The 26,880-nt window shown below is 46.3% G+C and overlaps 2 protein-coding genes across 3 annotated transcripts in view; one reads left to right on the forward strand and one right to left on the reverse strand.

Annotated features, from left to right (window-relative positions):
- Window positions 1-6,649: 6,649 nt before the first annotated feature.
- EIF4H (eukaryotic translation initiation factor 4H) lies at window positions 6,650-18,145 on the reverse strand. Of its 2 annotated transcripts, XM_066201734.1 has the most exons (7): window positions 18,040-18,145; window positions 12,545-12,726; window positions 11,575-11,639; window positions 11,367-11,466; window positions 10,646-10,711; window positions 8,638-8,796; window positions 6,650-8,519 (listed from the first exon to the last, which is right to left on the reverse strand). In XM_066201734.1, exons 1-7 carry the CDS (start codon window positions 18,096-18,098, stop codon window positions 8,383-8,385), a joined length of 768 nt encoding a protein of 255 aa, XP_066057831.1. In that variant the 5' UTR covers window positions 18,099-18,145; the 3' UTR covers window positions 6,650-8,382. The 2 variants fall into 2 exon arrangements, with proteins under 2 accessions (XP_066057831.1, XP_066057832.1); XM_066201735.1 differs by lacking the exon at window positions 10,646-10,711.
- Window positions 18,146-19,650: 1,505 nt separating this feature from the next.
- The window catches only part of MYBBP1A (MYB binding protein 1a), a 54,672-nt gene continuing 47,442 nt past the window's right edge, over window positions 19,651-26,880 (forward strand). Inside the window, exons 1-9 of the mRNA XM_066201890.1 lie at window positions 19,651-19,665; window positions 19,864-20,145; window positions 20,303-20,398; window positions 21,603-21,686; window positions 22,078-22,152; window positions 22,573-22,680; window positions 23,494-23,684; window positions 23,976-24,143; window positions 24,317-24,434. Of these exons, the coding sequence (XP_066057987.1) occupies window positions 19,948-20,145; window positions 20,303-20,398; window positions 21,603-21,686; window positions 22,078-22,152; window positions 22,573-22,680; window positions 23,494-23,684; window positions 23,976-24,143; window positions 24,317-24,434 (1,038 nt within the window). The 5' untranslated portion in view covers window positions 19,651-19,665; window positions 19,864-19,947. The remainder of the gene's footprint in view (window positions 19,666-19,863; window positions 20,146-20,302; window positions 20,399-21,602; window positions 21,687-22,077; window positions 22,153-22,572; window positions 22,681-23,493; window positions 23,685-23,975; window positions 24,144-24,316; window positions 24,435-26,880) is intronic.

The raw sequence follows: 26,880 nt of genomic DNA on the forward strand, positions 1-26,880 counted from the left end.
TGCCCCAAAAAAAAAGTCCAGGGTTTCCTTTGAGCAAAGAGCCTTCACAGGAATAACCCTGCGCGCTGGAAGCGGCAGGTGCTGCCAGGGAAATCTCAAAGCAGGCACGGCAAACTGTGAGCCCTTGGTTTTTCTGAAAAAGGTGGCAACAAGTTTCAAAGGCAGCAAATAGCCCGAGGTCACTAGTGCTAGTGGCCAAACCTGGAGCTCCTGTCTAATGCAGTAAGAACAAAACCACTTCTTATGCTCCAGCACTGGCAGTTTGCACACAGCAGGCACAACTTCACTGCACTCTTGGAAAATGTAATTCCTCCAACTTTTTGGTGCTTGAATGGAATAAGGAGGGTTGGTGAATTCCCCATTGGGAATTCATGTGTTGGCTTAAAGCCCTGTCACAGTCCATGCAAGAGGGATCCTGCTCCGGCACGAGGGAAGTCTGCACACACACACAAATGTGTAGTTGTGCATCGACAGTACAAGAGCCACGGGGCGCACGAGTTACAACCATAAACAAAACGTTTCATGCTGCTCTCACCAAGGCTCTACAAAGCCTCCCTTACATGTAAATTGTTCAGTGAAGGGAAATTTCGTTATATTTAAATTAGGGCACTCTGAAGCTGCCACAACGAGCCACCTACACCCAGCTCTCTGTGCAAGAAGGTGACTCTTCATCAGAAAAATGATCAAAGACCAACTGGTTACAATTTCTGCAACACTGGGATGAAATCTGGCTATCGAGCTTTCAGAGGAAACGTTACTTCAATTAGATAATTATCCACTGTATGTGCAAATACACATTTCTCTCTTCCAATTCTAACCGGAGATGCAAAAATAATGCACCTTCCAGAGCCATTCCCACCCAGTCAAAATGTGAGTGCTGAAGCCTATCTTGAATTTAGCATAATCTGAACCAAAGATAAAAAGAGGCAGACTCAGCTTTTAATTGCTCACATGGTTTTCTGGGTGGTCCCTGTGTAAAGGACATTGCAAAGTGTGAAATGTTTTTTTCACTGCCAAAAGAGTTGTTACAAAACTGGCATTTCTAGCAGAGGTCTTAGTGATTAAATATTTATTAACAGCTTTCTGGCAGGGTTTTTACGTGTTCAAGCGTAAGCTGACAGCAGAAGTTTTGCAAAAGAGTTCTTTATAGCAGAACTGATACTCAAAATATGCTGGAGACATTTAAAGTTCATCTTTTGTACCCGAAATTAATTTCATCAGGAACAGCCACTGCTCAAAAGGTGCCACGTATTTGTTTACAGGTTCTCTGGTGGGTCTCAGCTTCAGGTATGACTCAGTGCTGTGGTGGGGACATTACCCTGGCTGGTTTGGGCTGCACCTCGTGTTTGTCCCCAGACTGTCCCCTGATGGAGCACTCAGGCAGAAGCTGCTCCTGTGCCCAAGGAGCGACACAGCAGGGTCAGCCCAGTGTGATGTAACAGCTCCTGGGCAGAGCGATGCCCCTCAAAGGCATCAGTCCTCTGCAGAGGCCAACACCTTGATTAGAGGGTAGTTTCTGCAGCAGCACACACCTCTGGGTGGGTCCTAACTCCCTTCTTCACATTTCTCCTCAGAAGGGCTGGATATAAAGGTCTAGGACGAATCCTCACTCCGAGCACTTTCCAGCACAGCCACAGGTTCTGCTCTTCACGGGGCCAGACCAACTCTCCTCCAACACAGAGTGACTCCTCAGGCACCAAACCCAGCTTGGGAAATGGGGCTCTACCCTCCTGAAACCCCTCTGCCACAAAGAGACCCGCTGCTAGAAACGATTTCTGATTTGACAAAAGGTCAAAACACAGGAGCAGCACCTTTTTATCTATTGCAGTAAGCTATAGAACCACCCCGTTGTAATTTCACCTTTCATGTTCTTTTCAAAGTTCACCCATTTCAATTTGGGTTTGTTTTCCCCCCATAACAGAGTTCCTACTCCTTCCGGCAGGTTCACCAGTTAACCTAACTAACCTAACCAGTTCACCTTTTGACACAAAGCTGACAAGCTGCAGAGAGATCTCTTGGGTTCAGAAAATTCCTTAGAACCCATCCTCCTCCCGGCTTACCAGGGCCTGGGAAGCCAAATATGCCGAGGGCTGATTTACATCCTTTCAAATAAAGGTGGGAACTGCTCTAAGACCAGCTGACTTCGCTTGAATCAGGTGTTGTGACTAACAGTGATCAAAAATCAGCAGTGAAACAAGGACTGAAAAACAGGGCATCATCTAAACCCCTTCTTCTGCACAAACACACCCAGTGCGGGAAGGTTTGAGAAAGCTCCAACGAGTTTTCCAAGCTCCAACAGGCTCCAAGCTTTGCAAGTCAAGCATTGCTGTGCACCAGCATCAAGCCCCTCTTGCTTTGGGACAGAATGAGCACGTGTCTCATCCTAACCACTAACTGGGATTACAATGCTTTCCGTTTGTTTAGCAACATTTTCAAGGCAGCTCTAATGCAAGCCACGTCTTGGAGGAAATTTTCTGATGTGCTGAAGTAGTGCTGGATAGTTTTGTGTACACCCAGAGGCTTTTCTGTCAGCTGTAGTGGAATGAGCCTTGCCCCGGGCAAAGGGGAAGTGCTGCCTCCTCCCCTGCCCCAGCTGCACATTGGTTCTCTCTGAGCTGAAACCGAAAGTGGCTCCGTTCCTGCTGAAGGAAAATAAATGCTGCTACCACCCAGTGGAAAGTCATCTCACAGCCAGGATCCCCGGGTGCTTCACAAAACCTTGGCCAAGAAAGCTTTGCAAAGACTAATCCCAAACATCCCTGTGGTACAAAGCTTCCTGTTCTTACCCTGCTGAGTTCATCCTTGTGGACACGATAATTCTCAATCTGAAGACAAAAACCTAGAAGGTTTGAATGCTTTTATTTGAATTTTTATACAGCAATACAAATTATACAGATTCGTTACAGTACAGATTTTGCAGGGGTTTATAGAGGTACTTTGTGAGTTTTTGGTTTATTTAAAAGAAAGAGGCAGATCTCGGGAGCACGGTGACATGAACAAAACAATCTCGTGGTAGGAGGCAAATCCTGACCACAGGGAACACTAACCTGGCTGAAACCTACTGGGCAGAAAGGTGGTGGTAGCATTCCCAGCAATAACATCCCCAGAACATCAACCCTGGGATACTCTAGAGCTTTACACAGGAATTGGTGAGCACACAGGTAAGAGGGTTGTTCCTGTAACAGCGCTGGAAGTCCTCGAAGCCCTTGGATGTACTTTGCTGCAGAGGGGACACAAATGAGGGAAGCTGATGTCACACTGAACCCGCTGCTGAGCAGGTGATGCCACGGAACGGTGGAAAAGGAAACCTGAAAATGCTTTAGTCACTCAAACAGGTACAGTGAGATGAGGAACACGACTCCAGACCTAGTAACGCTGACAGCATGTGGCCACCGAGACACCACGTGTGCCACCAGAACCTGATGGCTCGTGTCCTGTGTCCATCTGGGGTTCCTGTGAGCAGACAGAATAACAGCAGAGCTTCCCTGCAGGCCCTAATGCACAGGAGAGGGGCTGAACACATAATGTCATCAAGGTATTGCTATCACTAATGTGCATCAGGCTTGAGAGTCAAGTGTCTGGCACTGAAGGATTAAAGCCTTTCAGCAAGCAGGGCCAAAAAGACGATTACACCATCCTAAATGCTTCTATTCAGTTTGGTTTAATACTGCTACAGCAAGTGCTATCACGAACAACAGAATAAATTACAGATTATATAAATAAAATGTATGCACCAAATAAAAGATGTCTTGCTGCCACTTGGTTCCTGCAGTGGGTAAGTGGCATTTAAGAGGAGGGAGTCAACTACCAGCTGAGAAAATTCCACTCTCAGCTGGAAATCAAATTCTTTTTCAGTCACAGAAACTCCCCTTTCTAAAAACTTAAGCAACACCAGCTAAATTGCATCCCAAAAATTCATCCAGGGAAGCCCTTGAGAAGTACAAAGGTAACAGATCCTACACTAGAATATGCTGGAATAGGAGAGCGGTCCCTTTCCCTCAGAGCCTTTGCCCTCCACTGGCAGTGAAACACAGAAACCATCAGAATGTAAGAACATAAACATAAACTTAACATAGATTTCCAGATGCTCAATGTTAACAGCTCCTCCCCGTGCTCTTGCTGTGGGTGCAAATAACCCCGAGATGGCTTCTGTGCACAGAGAGGGAATGAACGGGATTGGAACAGAAAACCTGTGACTACGCCTTGGAGCCAACCTGCCACACAGAGCCTGTGTCCAAAACACACCCAGGGGAACTGGGGGCTTCCAGCAAAGTCACTCCAAGCAGATTTATCCAAAGCAGGCAGCAGGACAAGGGCTGCTCTGTAAGCTGCAACACACCAGCACTCTGGTTGAAGAGGCTGCACATACATTCCGAAATTTGCTGGCTTTAGTATTAAATCTTTCCTACAAAGAGGAAGGGTTGGAATATTACAGGATTTGCTCTAAAATTCTCACAATTTTATCATCTGTCCTGAAAACAAGTCAGCAGCCAGTACTACAAGTAGCAAATGCTCCTACTAGACTATGTACTAAAGTCAGGATTGAAACTATAACAGTATTAATAAGTTAAAAATATCAGTATCATCCAAAATTGCCCTGGGACAGCAAGCTTGGCCACAATCATCATCAGCCCTGGGACACCTGCAGAACTTTAGAAGTTCATGGTCAGCACTGGAGACTCTGAATAGTGGCAACAAATCTCAGCATGTGAACAAGTTGTTGCTGCTTTAGGAGGCCAGTAAGCCACACTCGAGGGCATGAATTTAATGTGACTCTACCATCACCAGCCCGTTATGTGAGTGTGTGAACACTCCTCCACCTCTTTCTCCAGTCATCAGAACAACTTCGATGGCCACAAGCACAAAGAGCCCCTTCAGAAGTTGCTCCAGGCTTGCACAGCCCAGCGAGTCGGCAACACCCCCGTGCCAGCACTGGGTGCTGCCCTGAGGACTGGGATGAGCTCTTCCAAGGGCATTCCTGCACTCAGGAGTTCAGTGGGGATTATTTTCTGGTGGTTGACAGCAGAGCTTTGCAGCACATTAAATGCTACTGTCCACTGCTGCAGTGTCCAACAGCTCTTCCAGACTCCCACCTTCCCCACTTGCAACCAAACTGGAATAACACGGCAAAGCACTTCCTACAGTAGCAAAGCAAACTTGGTTTCAGTTCCAAAACCTGCCTGGTGCCTTCCTGCCTTCAGTTTGTTTATTTTTTTTTAAGTTTAAGCTGGAAGAAAGCACTGTACAGCTACCAGAAATAACTCAGTGAGAACACGAATAGCCACAAAGTGAATGATCCATTTGCTGCACTGCTGGTACCTCCTCAGTCTGGGCTTTGCCATGCTAGGCTTAGCTTTATGCAGCAGGTAATGTTAAGCATCACAAGTTAAACTTCAACTGCTTTTCCAGGTAGGGTGGGAAGAAAATAATCTTGCTTCCTCCTAACAAAACTAAATGCCACATCCATACATTAAATACAGTTGTGTTAACTGTTGACAAAAGCTGGTTTGATAAGCTTTTGTATAGGAAAGTTTTCATCCACTACATTTTTGAAGGAGGGAAAGAAAAAGGACTGGAGGAGTCTGACCCTGAGCCACATGGGGAAGCACAGTGTGGAATGCTCCAAAGAAACCAGGCAATGCACCAATGTTTGCATATTAAAAAAAGACACAATGATTTTGGGATCAGGCTGCACTCACTAATGGGAAACCCTTAACCAAACCAGCATTAGCACAAACAGACATCCAGAACTAAGATGACCCATTTGCCACCTCTCTCACTCATCAGGGTTCCTTTTCTCCATGCAGTCATGAAACCCCTGCTTCCAGCAGCACCAGTTTGACAGAGCAGCTGTGGATAAACATGGCAAGAGCTGCAGCGGACCAACTCTCAACCAGGCCTGCTCTCCCACACCGGCAGGACAGCCAGGTGCTGGCACACACAGCTCCAGCGCAGGACTGGGACTGTGCTCAAGCTGTGGTAAGAGCAGGTCTAAAGAGAGGGTGACTAGCTGGAAGCAGGAACACTTCCCATCTTTTCAGGCTATGGAAAGCATTAAAACCAGCAGGGAGGTCAGAGCTCATTTCCTCAATAAAAACATGGCTCTACCTCTTTCAACTTACCCTGCAGTACATTAAAGCACATCGTTCAAAGCCACAGGGCAACAGCCTCCTTAACCATTATGCCCAGTGGGAAAGGGGTCAGCTGGAAAAGTTTGGAGGAAGTCGGCAAAACAGCAGTAGTTGATCCATTGACTGCCTCAGCACAAAGCCCACGGGACACTGTTCAGTGCTCACTGGAAGGACACATCCTGCCCAGTGCCAGCCACAGGGCAGCAGCAGCAGCAGCACCCATCTGGAGGAGCACAGCCTGAGCAGCTGCAGGGATTCAAAATGCCACCTGGCAGCCATACCAATGCACTCAAGTGACACTGAAGTCACAGGACAAAGAAGATGGGCTCGTTTCTTCCCATAATTAATTTTCACTTCACTGTTCCAGCACTCTTTAGATTAGATTCCTCCCCTTTATCTTTTCCTCTTCCCCCCCTTATTTTGTATCAGAATGGCTCTAGGACAAATTAACACAATATTTGAAAACTGAGGGGGGGAAAAACATGGTAGAGTAGACTCAAATAAAGACCAATGTTAAATATTACTTAATGTTTTCTTTTATTTAAAAGATCATTCACAAAATACCATATCCATAAATTTATTTTGTTATGAAGCAGAATGTGCTAAGTGTTTGGAATTCTTTTTTTTTTTTTCTTTGTTTTTACATTTAAAAGTCAACTGCCTTGACTAGAAGTGAGTTTTTTATATGGGAATTTGTTCTTAAAATCTTTTCCACATTGAAGATGTAAATAGATCAATTATTGGTTTGGAATACAACCACACAAATGCATGTCTGTCTTAAATTAAGTATTAGTGTTAGACAAATGGTTCTTATCTCAGAAGCAGATTAAGTGAAAGGCAGAAAGAAGGAAAGAGCAGTTCTGTAAATTGCTGGGACTCTGACTTACAATGGGAACCTTAGGGAAGAAATTCATCACTAGCAGTGGTGCTGGTAGTGGGGCAGCCGTGCTTCCAACCTCCTCTTGTAAGTACTCTGGGGTGCTGGCTGGTTTATCTGAAGGCTCTCAGCACTGGCAATATGGGCCCAAGCTTTTCCTATACACTGGACAAGTCCAAACTCCAGCGTGGTAGAACCAGGTTTTGGTTTAAAACATTAATGATTTCTCCTTTTGCTTCAGCCTCCCCTCCCCTCCTCCCACACAACACTGACAAGAAACATTTCAAGTGAAGAGAGGTGTAGTAACAAGAGATGCTTTTTACCCAAACTTCTACATGAGAATCTATAGCAGAAAGATTTCTAATCTGCCCATTTTCAGGGTACTCTGAAAGCTGAGGTCCTAAAACTGTACCCCACTGGGCAAAGAAATACAGGGCATAGTGACGATCAAATACTGCATGGCAAAGTATACACTCCTTCAACAAAAATAAAAAAGTCAATTTTATTTGTAGAAACTTCATTTAAAAATTTACCAAACATGTAAAACCCAAAAAAGTAAGCAGAAAGAGCCAGTGAGCAGTTGTGCTCAAACAGGCATGGCTTTGCAGCACTAACCTTGAGCTCAGAGTTGTAGTAGCATCATACCATTTGGAAGTCAAGAGCCAGCAGGAAGAGGCTGCTGGCAGAGGCTGTACCCATACTGATTCCACCAGCTATTCACCAGGCTTGTCAGGCAAGGCATCCTTTAAATTGATCCTTCCTGACAACCCATGTGAAAGGGCAGCTGCCCCCCTTAGTTTAATAAGGGGCTCTGCTGTGAACAGTGACTATCACCAATTGTCATAAATGGTATTTCACTACTTGGTTAGAACTGTAAATTTCTGTTCAACTCATCTGGACTCTTCAGTTTTCCTCTTCAGAGCCACAGCAATACAGAACGAGACATGCAAGTCAGAAGAGGAACACTGAGGAAGTAAAAGGAAACAATACAGGGAAATAACTAAGTCTAACCTGTGCTTCTAAAGTAAAACAAACCCAGAAAGGAAGAAGTGAAGCAGCACCTTTGTCCAGAGACCTCCACACTTGTGGAAGCAGTCACACTGCCTTTTCTACTGGCAACTGTGCTGCTTGGAAGGAAACAGAAGAGGGAAACTCAGCACAAAGCAGGCACTAGATACAGCAAAGCCAAGAACGTACTAAAAACCACTTGTTAACAGCTGACATGCATTCACAAGCTCTGTGTTTTCGGTTTCAAAGAGGACAAATACCAGATGGCAGGAATGGTAAACTGCAGGGTTGACATTCCAGCAGAGCTAGTCACTCTGTACTGTCTTGCTTTTTCTCCCGCCTCCCCATTCCCTCTCAACCCCAAACTCAGTCGTGTTCTTTTACTACTTCCTCCCGGGGCTTGGCTCCTCCGAAGATGGCAGAGTTTGGATTGGCTACTTGATTGAGGGGAGTATCGACTGTTCGAGGTTTGAGCTGCAGTCGGGGCCGCTGTGCTCTTTCCTCTGAAAGGAAAAACATTCCACTTGTGAGATCTGCCTGGGAAGGGCAGGAGCTTTAACCTGACAATGAACAGGAGCCTCCTCTGCAGAGGAAGACAAACCCCACCCGGCAGGAGTTTACCTTCTGTTGGCTCTCTAAAGTCCATGGAAGACCCACGGAGGGGAGGCCCATCTCTGAAGCGACCAGTGCCACCACTCCCCATGGAGGCACCCGGTGGTCGCCGGTCTCCAGGGCGGGTTCCTCTACCCCGACCTCCCAAGAAGTCATCATCTTTGAATCCTGAAGATGGAAGACAGTGAATTTAACGAGCATCTTTTGCAATGTTTTTAATCTAGACTTATCTGGATGACTGGAAAAACTTGCTAGTCACCGCTGTCAGTCCAAGGTGATGCACTGAGAGCCTTTGTCTGCAGGCAGATTGTTTCACAGAGCTCTGGCACCTTCTGGAGGAGCTGTTCGGGTTCCACTTGAAACCAAGTACACTATGCCAAGTTCAGAAAGTGCTTTATCCACTTAGAGGCTTATTGGAGTGTCGGAGAGTGGGTCAAGTGAGTTTAAAATATGAACCTTGGCTGCAATTTCAGTTTGTTAACATCATTAGCTGACTTGACAGACAACATTACAAGTGCTCAGAGTACTTCCACAGCCAGATCATCACACTGACTACAGCCTTAGCACGAAATCCGCAGGAGCAGTGCAAATGGGAAAATAGCTGGGGAGTAGTGATGCATTTATAAAACAGAATAAAACCTCAGGGCTGTTTAGCTGTACTATAAACTGACCAGGCATTTACTAAACTAGTTACAGGGCTGGGGAAAAAAACAGATCAGGCTTCAAACTGACTGCATTTCTTCAGTTTATGTATCACAAACAAAAAAGTAAATCAAGAGCTATTTGTCACTGACCAGAGCTCTAGTCTGTACCAGTGACTACCCTTGAGTATCTCCCCAGGCCCCCACTGCCTGCATTTCAGTGGGAGGAGGATACTTCAGGCTATCAGCATAAGGAAAGGGAATACATTCAGATTTTCAGAAGCTGCCTGGAAGAGAAAGTTTTTTGGTTCCCAACTGAGATTTTCCTTTCCACTTCAGTATTTGGCAGAGCTGTAGAGCTGTCCCTTACTTACTTCAATGCCAAACAAGCCACCTTAAAAGACTTGATCAAGAGCAAGGCTGTACAACCTGAGAAGAAAAACTTCTGTAGCAGCTAAAACTGAAATGCTAAACTTTTGGCTCAGGAATCACTCATCCAGCATTTAACAGGCTGAAATGCATCCACATTTGGAGAAGCTGCCAAAGAAGGCACAAAGCTGTGACACAGAACACTTAGCTCCAAAGGCAGGTTAAGCAGCACTGCAGCAAGCTCCTCTCTCCAGCACCATGCTCCAATTCATGCCGGGGGCAAGGGCACGCTTGGCTTTTCCTACATCGTTCATTCCACTCACGCAGAGACCAGACATTGCAAATTTGTATTTGCCAACATCTCCCCATCAGAAAATGGACCAAACCCAGGAGTTCAGAGGACAAAAGCAATTGTGTTAATGCCACCCTGCATTCTAATAGCTGGAACTGACTGGAAGTCAAGAGCACACCCAGTGGCTCCGTCACTACCTTCCACTCAGCAAGCTCAGTCACTTGCTGCAGCTGCATTACCAGAACAGGCCAAAACATTCAGGGACATCTTGCTTTAACAAGTGCTTTGGGACACTAATCTGACTTGGGAGAAGTCAGTTACTTCAGGGACACACAAATAATGACATCACATCTCCCTGAGAAGATGAAAGCCTCTGCTCTGACAGATTATCAGCCTTCCTACATGATCTGTCTGTTCCTGCTACTATTCAGAAATTTACTCAGTTGTATGTTTGAGAAATGCTTAGAACAATCACCCATAGGCTGCATCTGGACAAGAATTCTGTCATTTATGGTTGTTTCATAGAATCTTCTATTGAGACACTTTCCTCTCAAGGCAAAGGAAGATTCCCTATGAGGAATCCCACCACAGCTGCACAATGTCCAAAGCTGGCACATACAGTAGATTCAATCAAACCAGTAATGGTGACAAATGAAAATGAGAACATTTCAGTGCCTTTTAGGCTTCCTATCTGTATAAGTGTTAATACTGATACCAGAATTGAAGTCATCTCTGGACTCCCATCCACCTCCTCTGGATTCTCTGGAACCTCCTCCCATTCCTAGGAAAAAAGCCACAATTGTGTTCAAGTCTGAAGCTGTGGGAAAGACTGAGCAAGGGAATACCAAACAAATGTTTCAGTCCTTCAATATTCAAAGTTATGCTGCTGGAAAATCCTTTTCTTTTGGTAGTACCAAGTTCCATTGCACAGGAACAAACAGTTTAAGTTAACCAGGAATAAATGGCCAGAAAAGTTTCTTTAATACACATTCAATGGAAACCTCTGGTGAGTCCAGTTCAACCAACCTTCAACTACAGGCAAGAATGTTTTTACACTGGAACAAGAGACACACTCCAAAATAAGCACTTATCTACATGTGCTTACTCACTTTTCATACATCATCATAAAATAGTAGCAGATCAGACTGTTGGGCTTATGACTGTCCTCTGCAAGACACAAGTTATTAGGGGTATTGGTCTCACTTCCTGGGTTAGGAGTGACAACACATCCAGCCTTTGGACACAAAGCACAGCTAAATTTCAGACACCTCAGGAGCAGCAGCAGCAGCTGGTTAGAAACACATATACATACAAAATTTCACCTTTCAGTATAATCTTCATGTTCACTTGCATGCCTTGTCTTAGCATCAGTCAGCACCAGAAGCCATGACTACAACCATTATATTTAAGAAGCTACTTAAAAAAACGGGAGTCACCTCTGTCATCGGGCCCGCCGCCTTTTCTGAAGCCAAAGCCACCTTTGTCCTGTTTCCTGCCTTCTGCTATGTCCACTCGGAGTGACCGGTCACCCAAAAGCTGTCAAACCAAGGGGAGAATCTGCTCAGGATCTATCAGAAGGGCTGCCAAAGAGTTTCAGACTTATGCTTGTCTTTGATTTCACAAATTAACTGCAAGTGTACTTACTGCACCATCGTATGTAAGAGCTTCCTTGAGTGACTCCACCTCATCGAACTCTACATAACAAAATCCTGTAAGAAACAAAGCTCAAGTTAAAAGCACTTTAAAAAGCCTTTGTAAGAGGCTGCTCCTCCTGCATGCCTGCTAACAGCTTCCTTCACTTTTAAACATGAGTTGTGATGTGCACATGGCTCAGAAACCAATCATCATCAACAATGAACACATTTACCTGCACCTGTTAATGATGGGGCATATCCTGAAACAGAACTCTAGGCACTCTGTGAATGCCAAGAGCCTAATTCCCTTTTCCACAGGGTTCTCATTATAGATTAGATCTGATCTATGCCTTCAGACAGTTATTCAGATGAATACTGACACTTTGTTCCTAGTGGTTTAAAAAAGAAATTGAAATACTTATATGGTCAGTAGTGTGATTTGTCATCATATCATTTAGTGGATTTACTCCTTTTCAGAGGCCCTCTGTCATCCAAGACAAGCCTTTTCCACCCCTTAAAGTAACTTACAAATATAGTCCATTTCCACCAGACAATTCCCATAGCAAATGAATTTGCATCCTCTAAAACAACTGCCTGAATGGGTTATCTACTAGCTTTTTCTCCCTGTCTACTAAAAAGAGACAGAGCTGAAGCAATGGGAATCTTCTCAAGTAAAGCAATTACTCAATACTTAAGGTCATGGGGCTTAAGTGGGTCAGCTCTGGTAGGATTCATACCAGACAAAGTTTGAGAAAATTCTTGTATGTCAGGGCAAACATTGACTGCTCACTCAGGTTATTCTGTATCACCAGATGATGAAACAGTGCCTCTCATTCAAAGGACACACATATTAGTGAATAAGAAAACCTGCCTAAGTCAACATAAAAGCAGAGAACAACTGTGCTTCAGACTGAAATTCCCTTTTAAAGTGACTTTTTCTCTAATTTTTCATCTACCACCCAAGAACTCTAAAGGCTCACCTTTAAATTTGTCTGTTTCCTTGTCTCTGACTAGTCGTACACTCCTTATGCTGAGATCCTTGAAAATGGCATCTATGTCTCCTTGGACAGTGTTGAAGGGCAGATTTCCCACATAGGCTGTGAAAGGGGGTTCTGTGGGCAGCTCTTTATTTCTGCGGGAACCAAGGCCACCACCACGAGACCTGTTGGGAAAAGCACAGTGCCCCTGGAACTGCCTCCCAGCACAGCCACACTCAGCTGCTGTGTTCAGAGGTCCATTTTCCCACACCTTTGTTTAGTTTTTCTATCCTTTTGCCTGTACCTGCCACCTGAACTGTTGGACAACTCCTTTCCAGTATTACCTGATGCAGTATTTCACTGAGGAACTGAATATATTATGAGGTGAACTCATTCATGAAGTGATGAATGAACTTCTCAACCCACAACTCATTAAGGAAAGCAACAGAAGGTTACCTCTAATGTTCCCTTGCTCAAAAAACTTTACCTATAAAAAAACATATCTTAGAATAGATTTTGAGAATACTTCACGGTGGTGAAGACTTGTATGGCACAGGTTTGCCAATTTATCCAGAAATTAAGCTGGATCCAACGCTTTTAACGAAACAGTGTATTACCAACACCCACTCCACAATCATCCAAATTATCTCAGCAACATTTAGCTTAAAAGAAACACCTTCCCCTAAGTCTGAAGCTGTGACCATAACTGTTAGATATGTGGACTGGAATGCTTTGAACTGAACACAAAATAAATCTGGTTGAACAAGGGGTTCTGAGGCAGAAAACAACAAGTGCTGTCTGGATGCTTACTTCTTTTGTCATGTGAATTACAGAGGTAAACTGGGTGGTCTTTTCCTGTCTTGTCCCTCAGTACCAGTTAAACTCTTGGCACTGGGTGCTGAGAACTAAATTGGACCAGTTAAATTCTTTACTGTACTAATGTAACACACCTGTGTGAACTTCCTGCAGAGCCTCATCTTCAAAGGCCAACCTGGAATTTCTGTACAGAGAGCAAGGTCTGTACAAGGCAACCTGAAGTTACAGCTCCTAGACCTGTACACTATAGGATGCCACTGTTTCCAACACCACTTGCCCCACATAAGCAACCTGTGACTTTTACCTAAATATCCACTTTCTACTCTGTCCATCTTCCCTTTATCACCTTCCCTCTACTGGCCTTTGCTTGTGTCTGTTCCCTTTCCCTGAGGCTCCCTGTGCATTTAAAACCACAGTGGAACACAGGCTGTACCAAAGCAGGATTTGCCAATGTGACATGGACAAATTCAACTGCTGCAGAGTCCTTCCTAAAATCCAGAAGGTCAAATAATTTTATCATTTCCTTTTATTCTGGCTGGTTGCACGTAGTCAGAAAATCCATTGGGCAAGCAAGGTATTCGACAGTATTTTTTTTCATTCAAGAATAAATATTTTACCACTAATGAATCAGATAATGCATTAAGCTTGAATAAGATTCTTTAACTCTTCCTAGGTGAGCCTGTGATTTGTGCCTTATTTAGCAGCTCCATGCACAAATCATTTGTCACCAACACTATCAACATGCTGCTAAATCAACTTGAATCACAATCTACATATCTTTAATTAGTGTCCACCCAGGTTTGCATTTTAGCACTTTTGACAATATTCCTCATCTGCCTTTGTCTCATTAACAAGTCAAAAAGGTACTGGAGAACTAAAGCTGTAATAGTTGTGCATTACTTTAGTCACAAGACTGAGTTTCAAGGAGAAACTCCATTTCAATTCTAAATCTCATAACACACAGAATCAGTTCCATGCCTTTGTCCTTATTTATCATCTACAGCATTAGGAACAGCCATTAACATACCAAACATTTAACTTGCATCCAAAAAAGAAAATCTTAATGTTTATGTCCCACAGGAGCATCAGAATTGAGTTTCAAAGGAGCATTCTCTCCTTGCACATATTCTCAGGACGTCCCCTGAGCTGCCAGTCACCTCACAGGAAGCTGATTCCCCCAAAATCCCACCCTGGAGCTGAGTCCCCAGTCAGACCAACAGTGATCTGGACAGCTGCAAAGAGCACTTTGGGAATGAGGAGGAGAACAAGGCCTGGAACTACAACTTTCCTCAGCAACCTCCACCCAGCTCCATTTGAGCCACTACTAAAACCACACTCTCAATCCCCAAAAGGATTTTCTGTGCTACAGACAAACCTCCTTCCTACCACAGTGCACCAGAACTTCACAGGCTGCATGTGTGGAAATCCATGCCCTGTTGTGTAATCCAGACTGATTTTAAAGTCAGAAAATTAAATATTCTCCTCCAATTTGATATTAAGGCTTTGGTTTGGTTATCAAATATATAACTGTACCTTTGATATTTTAGTTTCCATTTGAAGAACAGGAATGGTCAATAACTAAGTTTCAAATTTAAGTTTCTTATGGAACTCAGGCAACACAAAAAGAAACTGTTTCTGTACTTCCCTGCATTTTCACTGAAACAGTGAAATAAAAGAAAAGGACTGAGTTCAGTAACCAAACAATGAAATTGGAAGAAGATTCTCTCATTTGCAACAAACTAGGACAAAAGCAAAAAAAAAAAAAAAATAATTGCAAACACATCTGAACTAAGCAACCCAGAGTTCTGAATAAATATCTGCATTTCCCACTCTAAACTTTTGCTTGGACACAATTAGATAATAATTATGTGATCTTACTGTGAGAACCTGAATGACATGACTTGATTCCCTTCTCAGAAAACCAAAGCAGAAAGCTGAAGAAGAGAGCTTGCTTCTAGCAACATCCCCATCATTAAACTTTGGTGGGCTGAGTTAATGACTTTGGCCACATTGGCTAGAAAACAACTCAACTCCCATTTTAAAGCTACTCTTTTGCAAAGTTTAGTTATGTCTCCAGAAAAGAAGATCTGCCAAAAGTTCAACATGAAGGCTATTTTGAAAGCCAGTATTTGAGTTAAATAGAGATGAAAGCTCAAGATTTACCTTTTGCACAGCACAGAGGCAACAGCCCAGCTGGGTTCTGGCATCAGAGCTTTTCTGGGGCAGCACAAGGGTTGGCAGGAGGACAGGCTCAACCCTCCAAGATCACAACACTAAATTCAAACCCAATTTATTCAAGCAACCTAGGACATGTCTGAAGTATCAGATGTCTTCAGCAAAATGCTTACCCAAGCCTGAAAATTCAGAGATATCTTTTAATGCTGGATGGGTAAGACATGGGATGCAAGCTGCCAGGAGCCCCAGGACTAACTCCCCGTTTTCACTGAACTGGGAATTTCACTTCAGCAGGTGAATCTTAACCTTTAGTAGGGTGCTCAGCACTCCAAGCCACACCTAAATAAACAGCCCAGCAGGGAGTTAGGAGTGGGAAACACTCCCTTTCTTTCAGCACTGAGAAGTTCTCCAGACTTTCAGTTTCAACTAGGCCTCAGTATGCTTAACTACAGGTTTTCCTGTCAAATGTTGGGCTCCAGAATATTTTCTAAAAAGCTTACAATAAGCCTTTTGTCATTTCCGTCAGCATCACTTTTTTCACCAGGAATAAAGTAACTTCTGCATCCCCTAATATTATGATTCAGCTTTTAGTCAGTGCATCACTAAACATCTCAGGTGCAGCAAAATCCCATCTCATCACACGAGTCAGATCTTGGTGCTCTTGCACCATTATTTTGATGATTATGGGAAAGAGACAGGTAACTGACAGATGTCAGAACTTGTTGGGCACTGATTTCTCCTCTGTCACACTGAAATCCTGTGCTCACTCCCTGTGCACACCAAAGGTTATGGAAAATGCAACTTCCACATAAACTACTACATCTCAGCTGAGTTCACACTGTTCCTGCAGTCCTAGAGTGCCTAAAAATGAGCAGGAGCCACTTTAAATCAACATGGGATTCTTTAATCAGAACCTTCAAGAACAGTCATGTTTTCATTACACTTCATACAACATCCACAGAGACCTGTTAAATTGTGAATTAACTATTAGTAAGTTAATAATGATAACAACAAATTAGATAGTAGTATACACTGGTCTCTAATATTAGTAGTATCTGATGTTTAGAACTGCAGGTAAATTAGAGTAAGTACATTTTCTTATTGGTAAAGACATCTAGTAATCTGCCTTTAGTTTCCCAGGCAAGGATCCACATCTTCCCTGACAGCAAAATAAAGTTCTCTTACAGGAATCTGAATATAAAATAACATTTTAACTGGCATTTTATTACTTCACAGAACATGCCTAAATTGACCAGGATACCTTGTGCAGCAATATCTGAGTTTATAGTGGGTCAAGTACCACTTCAGGCTGCTGGCAAGGCTGTTTTGTCACAGAATTTTAAAAAAATAACAATAATCCAAGTGGCTACATCATCTGTTTGCTCTGGGATCTCTCTGAATTAGGCACAAAGGGAACCAGTGCATGAAAATGGGCTTGAAAAGCTTAAAGTGTCAGAGTACTTCCAAAGACAAGAAAAACTTACTGCTGTTTTGACTGCAGCAGCTCCTCCCTGCTACCTAAAGAGTCTGAAACAAAACCAAGTTACTTATCTAAGAGCAGAAAAGAGCAGGAACACTATTGATCAGGAAATACACCGTGGGAGATTAGATTATACAGCAGCACACTTGTGAAGGGAAGAATACACTTGGGAATACACTTGCCTCACAAGGAAGCTTATTCCACAGATTTATGCCTACTGCTTTAAATTTCAGCACACACAGAAACTTGTAGCAGCACCAACTCCAAAAAAAAAAATAAATTGTTTGATTGCACCTTCCTGATTTAAGACAAACTTGTAATTACTGGTTATTGTCTCTGTAGCTCCTTCGGCAAAGGGACAGGGACGAGCCCGATTCCTGAGGATCAGGGATTTGCAGTCAGCACCCGGAGCCCCGGATAACGCAGGACGGCGGCTCCCGGCGCTGCTCGAGCCCAGACACCACAAAGGCCTCCCATTTCCTCCCGCCGCAGGCACCACAGCGCTGCCCGCTCCCGGGGGCGCCTGCTCCCGCCAGCACAGCGGCGTCCTGCCCCGCTCCAGCCCCTCAGGAACGTTCCCTCCGCCCAGCCCGCTGCAGCTCCTCAAGGCCTTCCTTGGCTCTGGCCCAGCACCTCCCTAAATCCCCCCTCCGCTCGCCTCCGGGACGGCGGGAACAGCGACCCCCTCCTCCTGCCGCCCCTTCCCGGCGCTCCCGAGCCGCCGGGCCCGAATCCTGCGGCGCGGCCACGGCCGGGACCCCCCGAGCCGCAGCCCCCGCCCCGCCGCACAAAGCGGGCCGGCCGAAGGGCACCCCCCGCCCTGGAGGAGGGCTGGCGGGGGCAGAACGAGCCCGAACAGCTCCCAGAGGCAGCGCCCCCGGCCCGTAACCCCCGCCCGCCATCCCCGCCGAGCGGGGCAGGCCCGGCCCTGCGGCCGCGCCCCCGCCGCGCCCGGCCGGTGCTGCGGCTCCCCGCTCCCGTCCCAGCTACGGGGGGAACCCCGAGTGCCGCCCCCGGCGCCGCTTACCCGCGGCCGCCGCCGAAGCTGCTGTAGGCCCGGTCGTCGTAGGGATCGAAATCCGCCATCGCCGCCGCGGCCTCGTCCCCGTGCGAGCGTGACAGGACCACGCCCGAGGACCCCGCAACGCTTATATACGGCGGCGCGCGGGCCGGGGCTGCCCCGCGCAGTGCCTGCGTCCAGCCAGCCGCCCCGCCGGGGCTGTCTGCGCTGCTGCCTGTCGGGAGGTGCACGGCGGGGCTCCCTTCCGTCGGCTCTGGGACGGGATCTGCCCGCGGAGCTGCGCGATCTGCTCGGGGATCTGCGCGGCGTTTGCCCGCGGCTCTGCCCGGAGATCTGCTCCGGATCTGCCCGGGATGTGCCCGTGGCTGTGCCCGGAGTCTGTCGGGGATCCCCGCGGGATCTGCCCGGGCCGCGCCGCGGTACCGCCTCCGGTGAGCGTTGGACACTCCGGCGCTGATACGAGCCCAGCCCGCGCCTCTGGTTCCCCAAGCATCCCGCTGTCGCCGCGGGCAGGGATCACAGAGGTCATGGAAATGGATCCTGCTCCGGGTGTCACAGTCATGCACAGTGATAACAGGGATGGATCCTGCTCCGGGGTCATTCCCTGCCCTCCCGCGGCTGGCACCGGTGTCTGGCAGGATAGCAGTAACACGCAGCGTTCACAGGGCTGCTGGAGGGCAGTCCTGGATTTTAATGCAAATTAAGACAACGGGCTGTACCCGAGAGTTTCACAGTGTCCTTAAAAATACCATTTGTACCAACCGGTTTGTCTCCTTTTGCCGGGCCATAATTTAATGTTTCCTGATAAAACCACATGGCAGATTCTCATGCGATAACCAACTATGTCCACTCGTCTTGTCCCTGACCGTGCGCTGCCGATCCCGGCTCACCCCGCAGGCTTTGCCCCTCTGTCCCCATGGAGCCCCGCGGAGACGGGATCCAGGATCCAGGATCCAGGATCCAGGCTGGATCCAACCCTCCCTCCAGAGATGCGAAGAGGGCGAGAGAAGCCCAGGAGCTCTTGGGGCAGAGGAGGGACGATTGAGTACTGAGGAGGAGCAGGGATGGGGATCAGGGAGGGAACGTGGCGCTGAGGGGAGCGGGGCTGTTGCAAAGTGTGGAATGTGTCAAGATTATCTCAAGTAGTTATGTTCTTTAATGTAAGATCTTTGCATACTTTCAGCAAGAAAGGAAACCTAACCCGTGGGGCAGGCAGCAGCCAGGATCCCTTACGCAAAGGATATTCTGGAACTACTGAGCATTAAGGATATTAAATTCAGATGTTCGTATACGTCCGCGTAGACTTCGCTAATTTAGCAAAAAACTCAAGGTCCATGTATCCTACAGCTGATCTATGTTTATTATAATTCTAAAGACGCTGTGAAGACCCTTCCCCTCAGCATGTGTAGAAGTTAGCTGAAGTTACGCAGCCTGTAAATTACTAATCAATCACGACAGACGGGCTGTACTTGGAAACTTACTAACTCTGAACTTCTGAGTGTAAATAACGGTGTGAAAAGCCGGGTGGGGTGTGCTGGATTAGCGGAACAGCACCGAGCAAAGCGGCTCGCGCAGCTCTGAAACAATCAATGTGTCCGTCGAGTGTGTCACGGTTGTCTTGCGGCACAGCGGGTAAGCAATGCGATTTTGTGGGATGAGGGGCTGAGGGAGCGGGGTGTGAGGGGCGGCCATGAGGGGAGCGGGGCTGAGGGGACGGGGTGGGGCTGAGAGGAGCGGGGGGCACTGAGGGGAAGGAGGCTGAAGGGCCGGGAGGCGCTGAGGGGAGCGGGGCTGAGGTACCGGGGGCACCGACGGTAGCGCCTCACACAGCGGCCGAGCCCGTCCCGCGGCGGCCCCGCTGCCCCGGAAGAGGCGGAGCGGGCGGGCGGCCCCACGTGCGGCAGCGGTGGCGGCATGGCGGGGATGGAGGAGATGGAGGAGATGGAGGAGATGGAGCAGCGGGGCGGCGGCGCGCCGGTGACCGACCCCCGCGGGGTGCTGCGGCAGGGCCGCGCCTTCCTCGACTTCTTCTGGGACATCGCCAAGCCGGAGCAGGAGGTGCGGCTGGCGGCCACTGAGAACCTCCTGCGGCACCTGCAGGAGGGCAAGAAGGTGAGGCGGGCGCCGGAGGGGCGGTGGGTGCGGGCGGGCAGTGGGTCACAGGGCTCATCCCTCCGCTCCCGCTCGGGAACGCGTCAGTGCGGACAGACACGGGCCGGGCCGTGGGCCGAGCAGCCCGGACACCGCCCAGCTCGGTCTCTTTTTGCAGGACGATGAGCTCAAGTACACCCTGAAGCGGCTGGTGGAGGGATTGGGAGCCACCCGCGAGGCCGCCCGCCCTGGTTTCAGCTTGGCCTTGGCACAGGTCAGTGTTTCCCAGCGCGGATCAGAACCGTCGGCAGCTTCTGTCCATACTTGGGGTGTCTTTTGCTGTCCGTGCAAGGCTGGAGGGCTCCCTTCTGGCCGCTCCTGTGTGTACATGGGAGGGAAGGCTCGCACAATAACCGTAGTGGTTTTAAATGGTGCTACTCTGCTTTAGAAACTCATGAAGTTATGAGCTATACCAGTATCACATTTGTACTACAGAATTCAGTCCTACTTCAAGGACCATCCTTAATTTACAAATCTTGACCAAGTTCTCAATTACTCTGTGTTTAGTACTGTTTCCACTTCTTAAAACTGTCCTGCTCTTGTTCTTGGTCGGTTGATGTGGGACATCAGAAAAGGTAACTCTTTAGCAAACACTTCAGTGTTGTTTTCCACCACAGTGATCGAGTCTGTAACATGGCAAAGACTCCCAGCAACTGGTATCACCAGTGGTGTGTGACCTCATCTCACCTGAGAATTTGAGAAAGCAGAAGAGTCTGTGTGTTTCCCGTTTTGGCCAGAGCCTTGCCCATGATAAAAAGTTTGATTACCTCCATTGTGGGGTCAGGCAGTTTCAGCAAAATGTTCTCATTATTATTCTGTTGTATACAGGGAAAAACCCTAGAATATCAGCAGGTATATTTGTGTTTGCATAGAATCCTAGTATGGTTTGAATTGGATGGGACCTTAAAAATTATCTTGGACCACCCCTTGCCATGGGCAGGGACACCTTCTTCTAGACCAGGTTGCTCCAAGTCCCATCCAGCCTGGCCTTGAACATTTCCAGGGATGGAGCAGCTACAGCTTCTCTGGGCAGCCTGTGCCAGGGCCTCTCCACCCTCACAGGGAATGATTTCTTCCTAATATCTAACCTAAGTTGACCTTCTGTCAATGTGAAGTCGTTCCTCCTTGTCCTGGGTCTCTGGGACTCCAGAGTCCCTCTGCAGCTCTCTTGGAGCCTCTTTAGATCTCTAAGAAACGCTCAGATCTCCCTGGAGCCTTCTCCAAGCTGCACAACCCCAGCTCTCCCAGCCTGGTTCCTTTTCTATACATCTTTACTGATTTGGTTGTCTTTATTCTGGCCTGATAAAGCAGCACATCTGCTGCTGTGCTGAGCAACTGTTCAGCTCTGTTTTAGCTTAACCCAATACAATGTCCCGAAATGGAAGAACTGCAAACACCTATTCCATCTCTCCCCTCAGGTTTTGCAGGCTTTTGAGGAAATTCCACTCTGCAGCATTTTGGAACAGATAAAAGAAAAACACAATCTGGAAAAAGTGAAAAAAGTAAGTCAGCTCATGGCAACATTTGCCAACTGCTACTTTAAATGAACTGTTCTCTATTGTTTGAAGTCTTGCTGTAAAGTCTTGTTTTGGGGTTCTTGTTAAAGCAAGTGACTGTAATGAAATAACAAACATTTCTAAAGCGTGGACGTTGATGACATTGTCGTCTGGCCCTGCTTTAGGTGAGATTTGTCAGTGTGATGAAGAAGTGCTCTAGGACAGTTATTAAACATCATGCAGGGGGTTGCTTTTCAGTATGTTCTCTTCCCATGGTGGTCTATTCAAGGCTGGATCTTCCTGCCATCTTGCTCCACTGATCGTGTGAAATCTAGCCTCTCAGGAAAGTAGATTTTTACCCTTTTTTTTTTTTTTTTTTTTTTTTTTTTCCTTTCAGAAACTTGTGAGAAATGCTGCTTTTGGGAACTTTTTTGGAGTTATGGCCCTGTTCCAATCTGGGCGGCTCGTGAAGGTAATGCTGCTCTCAGGTGTGTCGGTGCTGGTTCTGGGGCTGCTGATGTGGGAAGAGGATTGACAGAGAAAGGTTGGGCCACTGGGTAATCAATGCAGTGGCACTTGAAGCATCAAGTTCCGTTAATACTTATTGCATCATCCATGGGCTCCTTGTGCCTTGTTAATGTCTGTTCCTGAGTAGAATGTAGGAACTGTGTCAAATAGTGCAGGAGGTCCCTTCCTCTCCTGGAAGGAAGGGATCTGTTGTCATATCCAGCTGGAAAACATGATTTTGGAAAAAGCTGAGTAGCATATCAAGAAACTATTTTGTGTTTTTTATCACAAGTAGACATAAGCATTTAAAGAGTGGATTGTTACCTGAGCCTTCAGCCTAATTTCTGATATATTTCTCTGTTTTTGGTCTGTCTTTCCTTTGTAGGACCGGAAAGCTCTGCTGGAGAGCATCCAGCTTCTCCAGCAGCTGACAAATCACCAAACACACCTCAGAGATCTGCCCCGCAGAACTCTCATTGACATCACCTCTGAGGTACAGGCTTGGGACTTGGTGGGGCAGGAGGAGAGGGCTTGGCTTTGGGATCAGCTTTTCCTTTGCTTTGTTATAGCTGGGAGTTATAGGGGGTGTGGGAGAGTGAGTGTAAACTGTGGGAGCTGTCCCTATATTGCCTGTGGGCAGATGCTTGTATTCTGGGAAGGGCTTAGTTTAGTTTGTCTCTGTCATGGACAATCCCACAGGCTGCTGTTTCCTGTTTCACTTGCTTGGATGATGTGTTAGACCATCTGCTCTTTTGAACAGATGTATGCTGAAAACTCTGAACAGCAAACCACCTTTTTTCATGCACCAAGCCTGGGTCCAAGATTGAATTTTAGGCTGTTGGAAATGAAACAATGTAGGGACAAGGAGTAAAGGGCTCTGAATATGTAGTAAAAGAAAAGAGTTTATTTCCTTTTTTTTTTTAAGTGGACATTATTTGTAGACATGAAGACTTGGGGTGTTAAAAATAGTTTCCTTGTCCCTGGGTTGCCTGGCTGTACAGGCAGCGCAGTCAGGCAGCAAGAGAACAATTACAGCTGGAATCAGTTGACCAGAATTGCTGTCTTATGACAGCAAACTGTCCTACTCCCCATGGTTTAGCACCTGGGACTGTCTGGCAGTCATGGGCACATCCATTATTTATTTTTCGTTGTGTCACTGCAAGGACTATTTCTAGAGTTTCCAGAACTCTGCACGTTTTTAGTAAAATGTCCTCCAATGCAGATACTTTAATGTACTTACTTCACTGCAAGTTAGTAAAATGCCCTCAGATATTTCACATGCCCTCTCACCCTCGTTCCTGTCTAGGTACCTGAAACTGTGTTTGAGGAGGTCCTGTTTGACATCTTGCAAGGTGACCTCTCTTCAGCCTTCACATCTCCAGAGAACCTGCACCTTTTACTTGTGGGTATGCAGAAATTCCCTGGTGTCCTGAAACCTAAAAAGCTGAAGAAGCTGTTTGGCTCACCTACTGTTGTAAATAAGGAAAATATTTCCAGGTAAGTTCTTAAATAAGGAGGTTTAAATGAACATTAGTTTCCTCTTGGCTAGCAGTGAGAGAAATGTGGCTGTGATTCTGATTCCTGCTTGTGTATTTGCCACTGCAGGTGCTGCTAAGGGTTAGATGTTAATTGTTATGCAGGTTCCCAAGTTATAGTTGTGTCATTTCTCCCAGGAGGCACAGCATGCAGTGCTTGGGAAATGTTCTCTGTCTTCCAGTAGGATGAATTTGGCCTTCACCAATTCCCTTTCAGGTCAGATCTCTCAGATTATTTTATTTCTTCTTCTAGACTTGTAGAACTTCTGAAAAGTACTGCTAAGTCTGAGAAGGAAGACAAGAAATTGCCCAGTGTAGTATTTGATTTGCTACAAGTTGCACTGAAGGAAGGTGCCTTTGAACTGTTCTGGAATGAAGTTGTGGAGGACGGGCTATTGAAGGAGAAATCAGGACCTGTGAGGTTTGTTTTAGCATACACTCTTTGTTGTCTCCCATGTTACCCTTCTGTTTCTCGACCCAGAGGCTTTGACTTCCATCTCCCTGCATGCTCCTGGACCCTGCCCCAGCCCTTCCTCTGTGTGTATATTTACTGCAGTGCTTTAGCCTGAGGGGATGTTCTTTGTTCCCCCTCAGTTACATGTGCTACCGACTGCTGGGCAGTGCTCTCCCCTTGCTGTCCCTGGAGCAGCTGCAGGTGGTTCTCAAAGGGAAGGTGATGCTGCACTATGGAGAACACGTGGTGGCCACTCAGGTAGGTCATTGGACAAGCTAAAGGCCAGGTCTTGAGCACAAGTCATCTCTGCCCCACTCCTAGTTTCAGATTATCTTGTATAAAAACGGTTTATGTAATTTTAGACCTTGAACTCTTACTAAAAGCAAGGTTATTGTATGACCACTGGGTACAGTGGGCTGAGTGTAGCCTGTGTTTGATTGTCATTGCCTATTTTAAGGGTATGGAAACTGTTCAGCCCTGCCCCACCTGCTTTCATTGCTGCGGCCAGGAAAGCTCTAATGATGGGGGAAGCAGAGGAAGGGCAGCCCTCAGCAAATTGGCAGTGTCATGTGTTGTCCTTTGACAGTCCCTTTGCTTCTGTGTGTCCAGAAGCTCCTTTTTGTTTATCAATTTGCTGGGTGTTGCAAAGACAAAAAGGGACAACTCGTGCTTTTGTTTGTTAGCCCCTGTTTCAATAAGCACATCTGAGGTTTAAGCACAAAATTTATTTGGAATTGGATTTTGGAGCTCCTCTTCCTCTTTTCGTACTGGGAAGTCAGCAAACAACACAACCCTGCAATAAACAGAGGAAAAGTAAAAAGGAAATACTGTTAAAAATACTGTTAAACCTCCTCATGTGCGCCCAAAAATAGTTGTCGTCTCTCGGGAGAGACAGGTCTGTGTGATCTTTTTGTTCTGTTATCAGACCAGCCATAGGTGTGTGGGTTTGCTCTGCAAATACTGCATATCATGATGCCTCCCTAAATGGACCAGCCTTCTCCAGAATTTATCCACTGGATTAGTAGTTTTCCTCTTTCTTTTTGTGCTTGTTGCACAGTAAATTAGGCTGTATTCTTCCATGTGCATCAAATTTTTTTTTAATTTGATTCCTGTCTGAAATGTACAAATCCCCTGAAGACAATGAGACTAAATGGAAGAAGCTCCTAATATTGTTGATGATGAGAGAGTAGAAAAGATCTTAGTTTGAATTTGATTCTGGTTTTGGGGTTTGTTTTGTTTTGTTTCTTGACATTAGGTTGTTCGTTTTGAGAAGTAAATGCTGTTACCTTGTACTTCCTTATGGGATTCTGATGATTGTTGGAGATGGAACTAGACCAAGCTGGAGTCTGATATTTACTGGCAGTTATCCTCCTGATTCCCCTTTTTTATCAACAAGGGAGCAAATTAACCTGATTTGCTTTTCTTGAGATGTGATTGCTGAACTCTTATTGTGAGCTATTAGCCAGTTTACAGTGTCCTTCCTGGATTTTTTTCTCCCAGTTTTCGTATTGATGCAAAAGTATTGAGTTCTCCAACAGTGGAAGCAGTACCTTGCTAAGTTGTGTTTTCTGTGAGATTTCTTTCAGGGGTATTTATGTTATAATTGGATGGATTTGTAGTTCATTACAAGTTTATAGCCCCTTTATTTAAAAGAACAGTGTGCCCTAGACTTTTGTTACTGTTTCTGCTCCTGCCAAGTCACTGTATTGAATGTGACAGTATTGAATGTGACAGTAGACCAAACAAGTTGTTTTGTTAATTTAAAAAAAGATGTGTTGGCCTTTTGGAATGAGACCACCTCTTCAAGATTTCTCCCGTTAAGCATTTGGTTTTTTTTCTAGAGCAAGTTGAGAGGGATTGAACGCTGTGGGCTGTTAAAAACTAAGGGAATAGGGTGCATGGTGGAATGGGACGTGTCCTGGTGGTCTCTGTGCTGGTGGACAGTGTCCAGGGCCAGCAGCCTGCCAGCTTTGCCCCAGCCTTGTAGGGCAGTGGCAGGACCCAAGATAAGGCTTAGCACAAAACAGCCACACCTCAGGATACGAGTTTTCGCTTAAACAAATCAACTCTCCCTCCTTTCAGAATGCCCCAATACTTTGGACACCCCAGGGAGAGGAGGTGGCATTTATTCTAAGCCCTGTAGGTCAGCAGCTCCAGGGCTGCTAGATGAGACTGGAATTGATGGTGAGGAATTTCCAAATCTAGGGAAACTCTAAGGCAGATGATGTGAGAAGCATCCTGGAGCTTTCACCCAAAGCAAAGAGTTGATGAGCCTGGGAGCTTAGCATGTAGTCCATCCTGCTGAAGTCTCACTGTTCTGGAAGGTACAAATCCCAGTGCTGATGCTGGTACATGACAGGGTTCTGTGGTTGCTTACAGTGGCTGCTGCTGTGAGAGGAAGACCATGAGATGAAATATATGACTGCCTGTAAGCCTTAGGACAAATATTCAGGCACATGGCTTTAATTTAATTACTGCAGCCAAATTCTTTCATGTGATTTACACTGCAAGTGTTCAAGGCCAGGTTGGATGGGGCTTGGAGCAACCTGATCTAGTGGAAGTTGTCCCTTCAGGCCCATGCCAGGGGGTTTGGGAATGAGATGAGCTTTGAGGTCCCTTCCAACCCAGGCCCTTCTGTGATTCTATGATTTGCATTTACAGAGCCATTCAGACGGAGTGTGAGGTTCCTGACCTGCTTCTTTGA

This window comes from Chamaea fasciata, unplaced genomic scaffold, assembly GCF_029207755.1.
Source record: "Chamaea fasciata isolate MVZ Bird 193981 ecotype frontalis unplaced genomic scaffold, bChaFas1.0.hap1 SCAF_21, whole genome shotgun sequence".
Classification (NCBI taxonomy): Eukaryota; Metazoa; Chordata; class Aves; order Passeriformes; family Sylviidae; genus Chamaea; species Chamaea fasciata.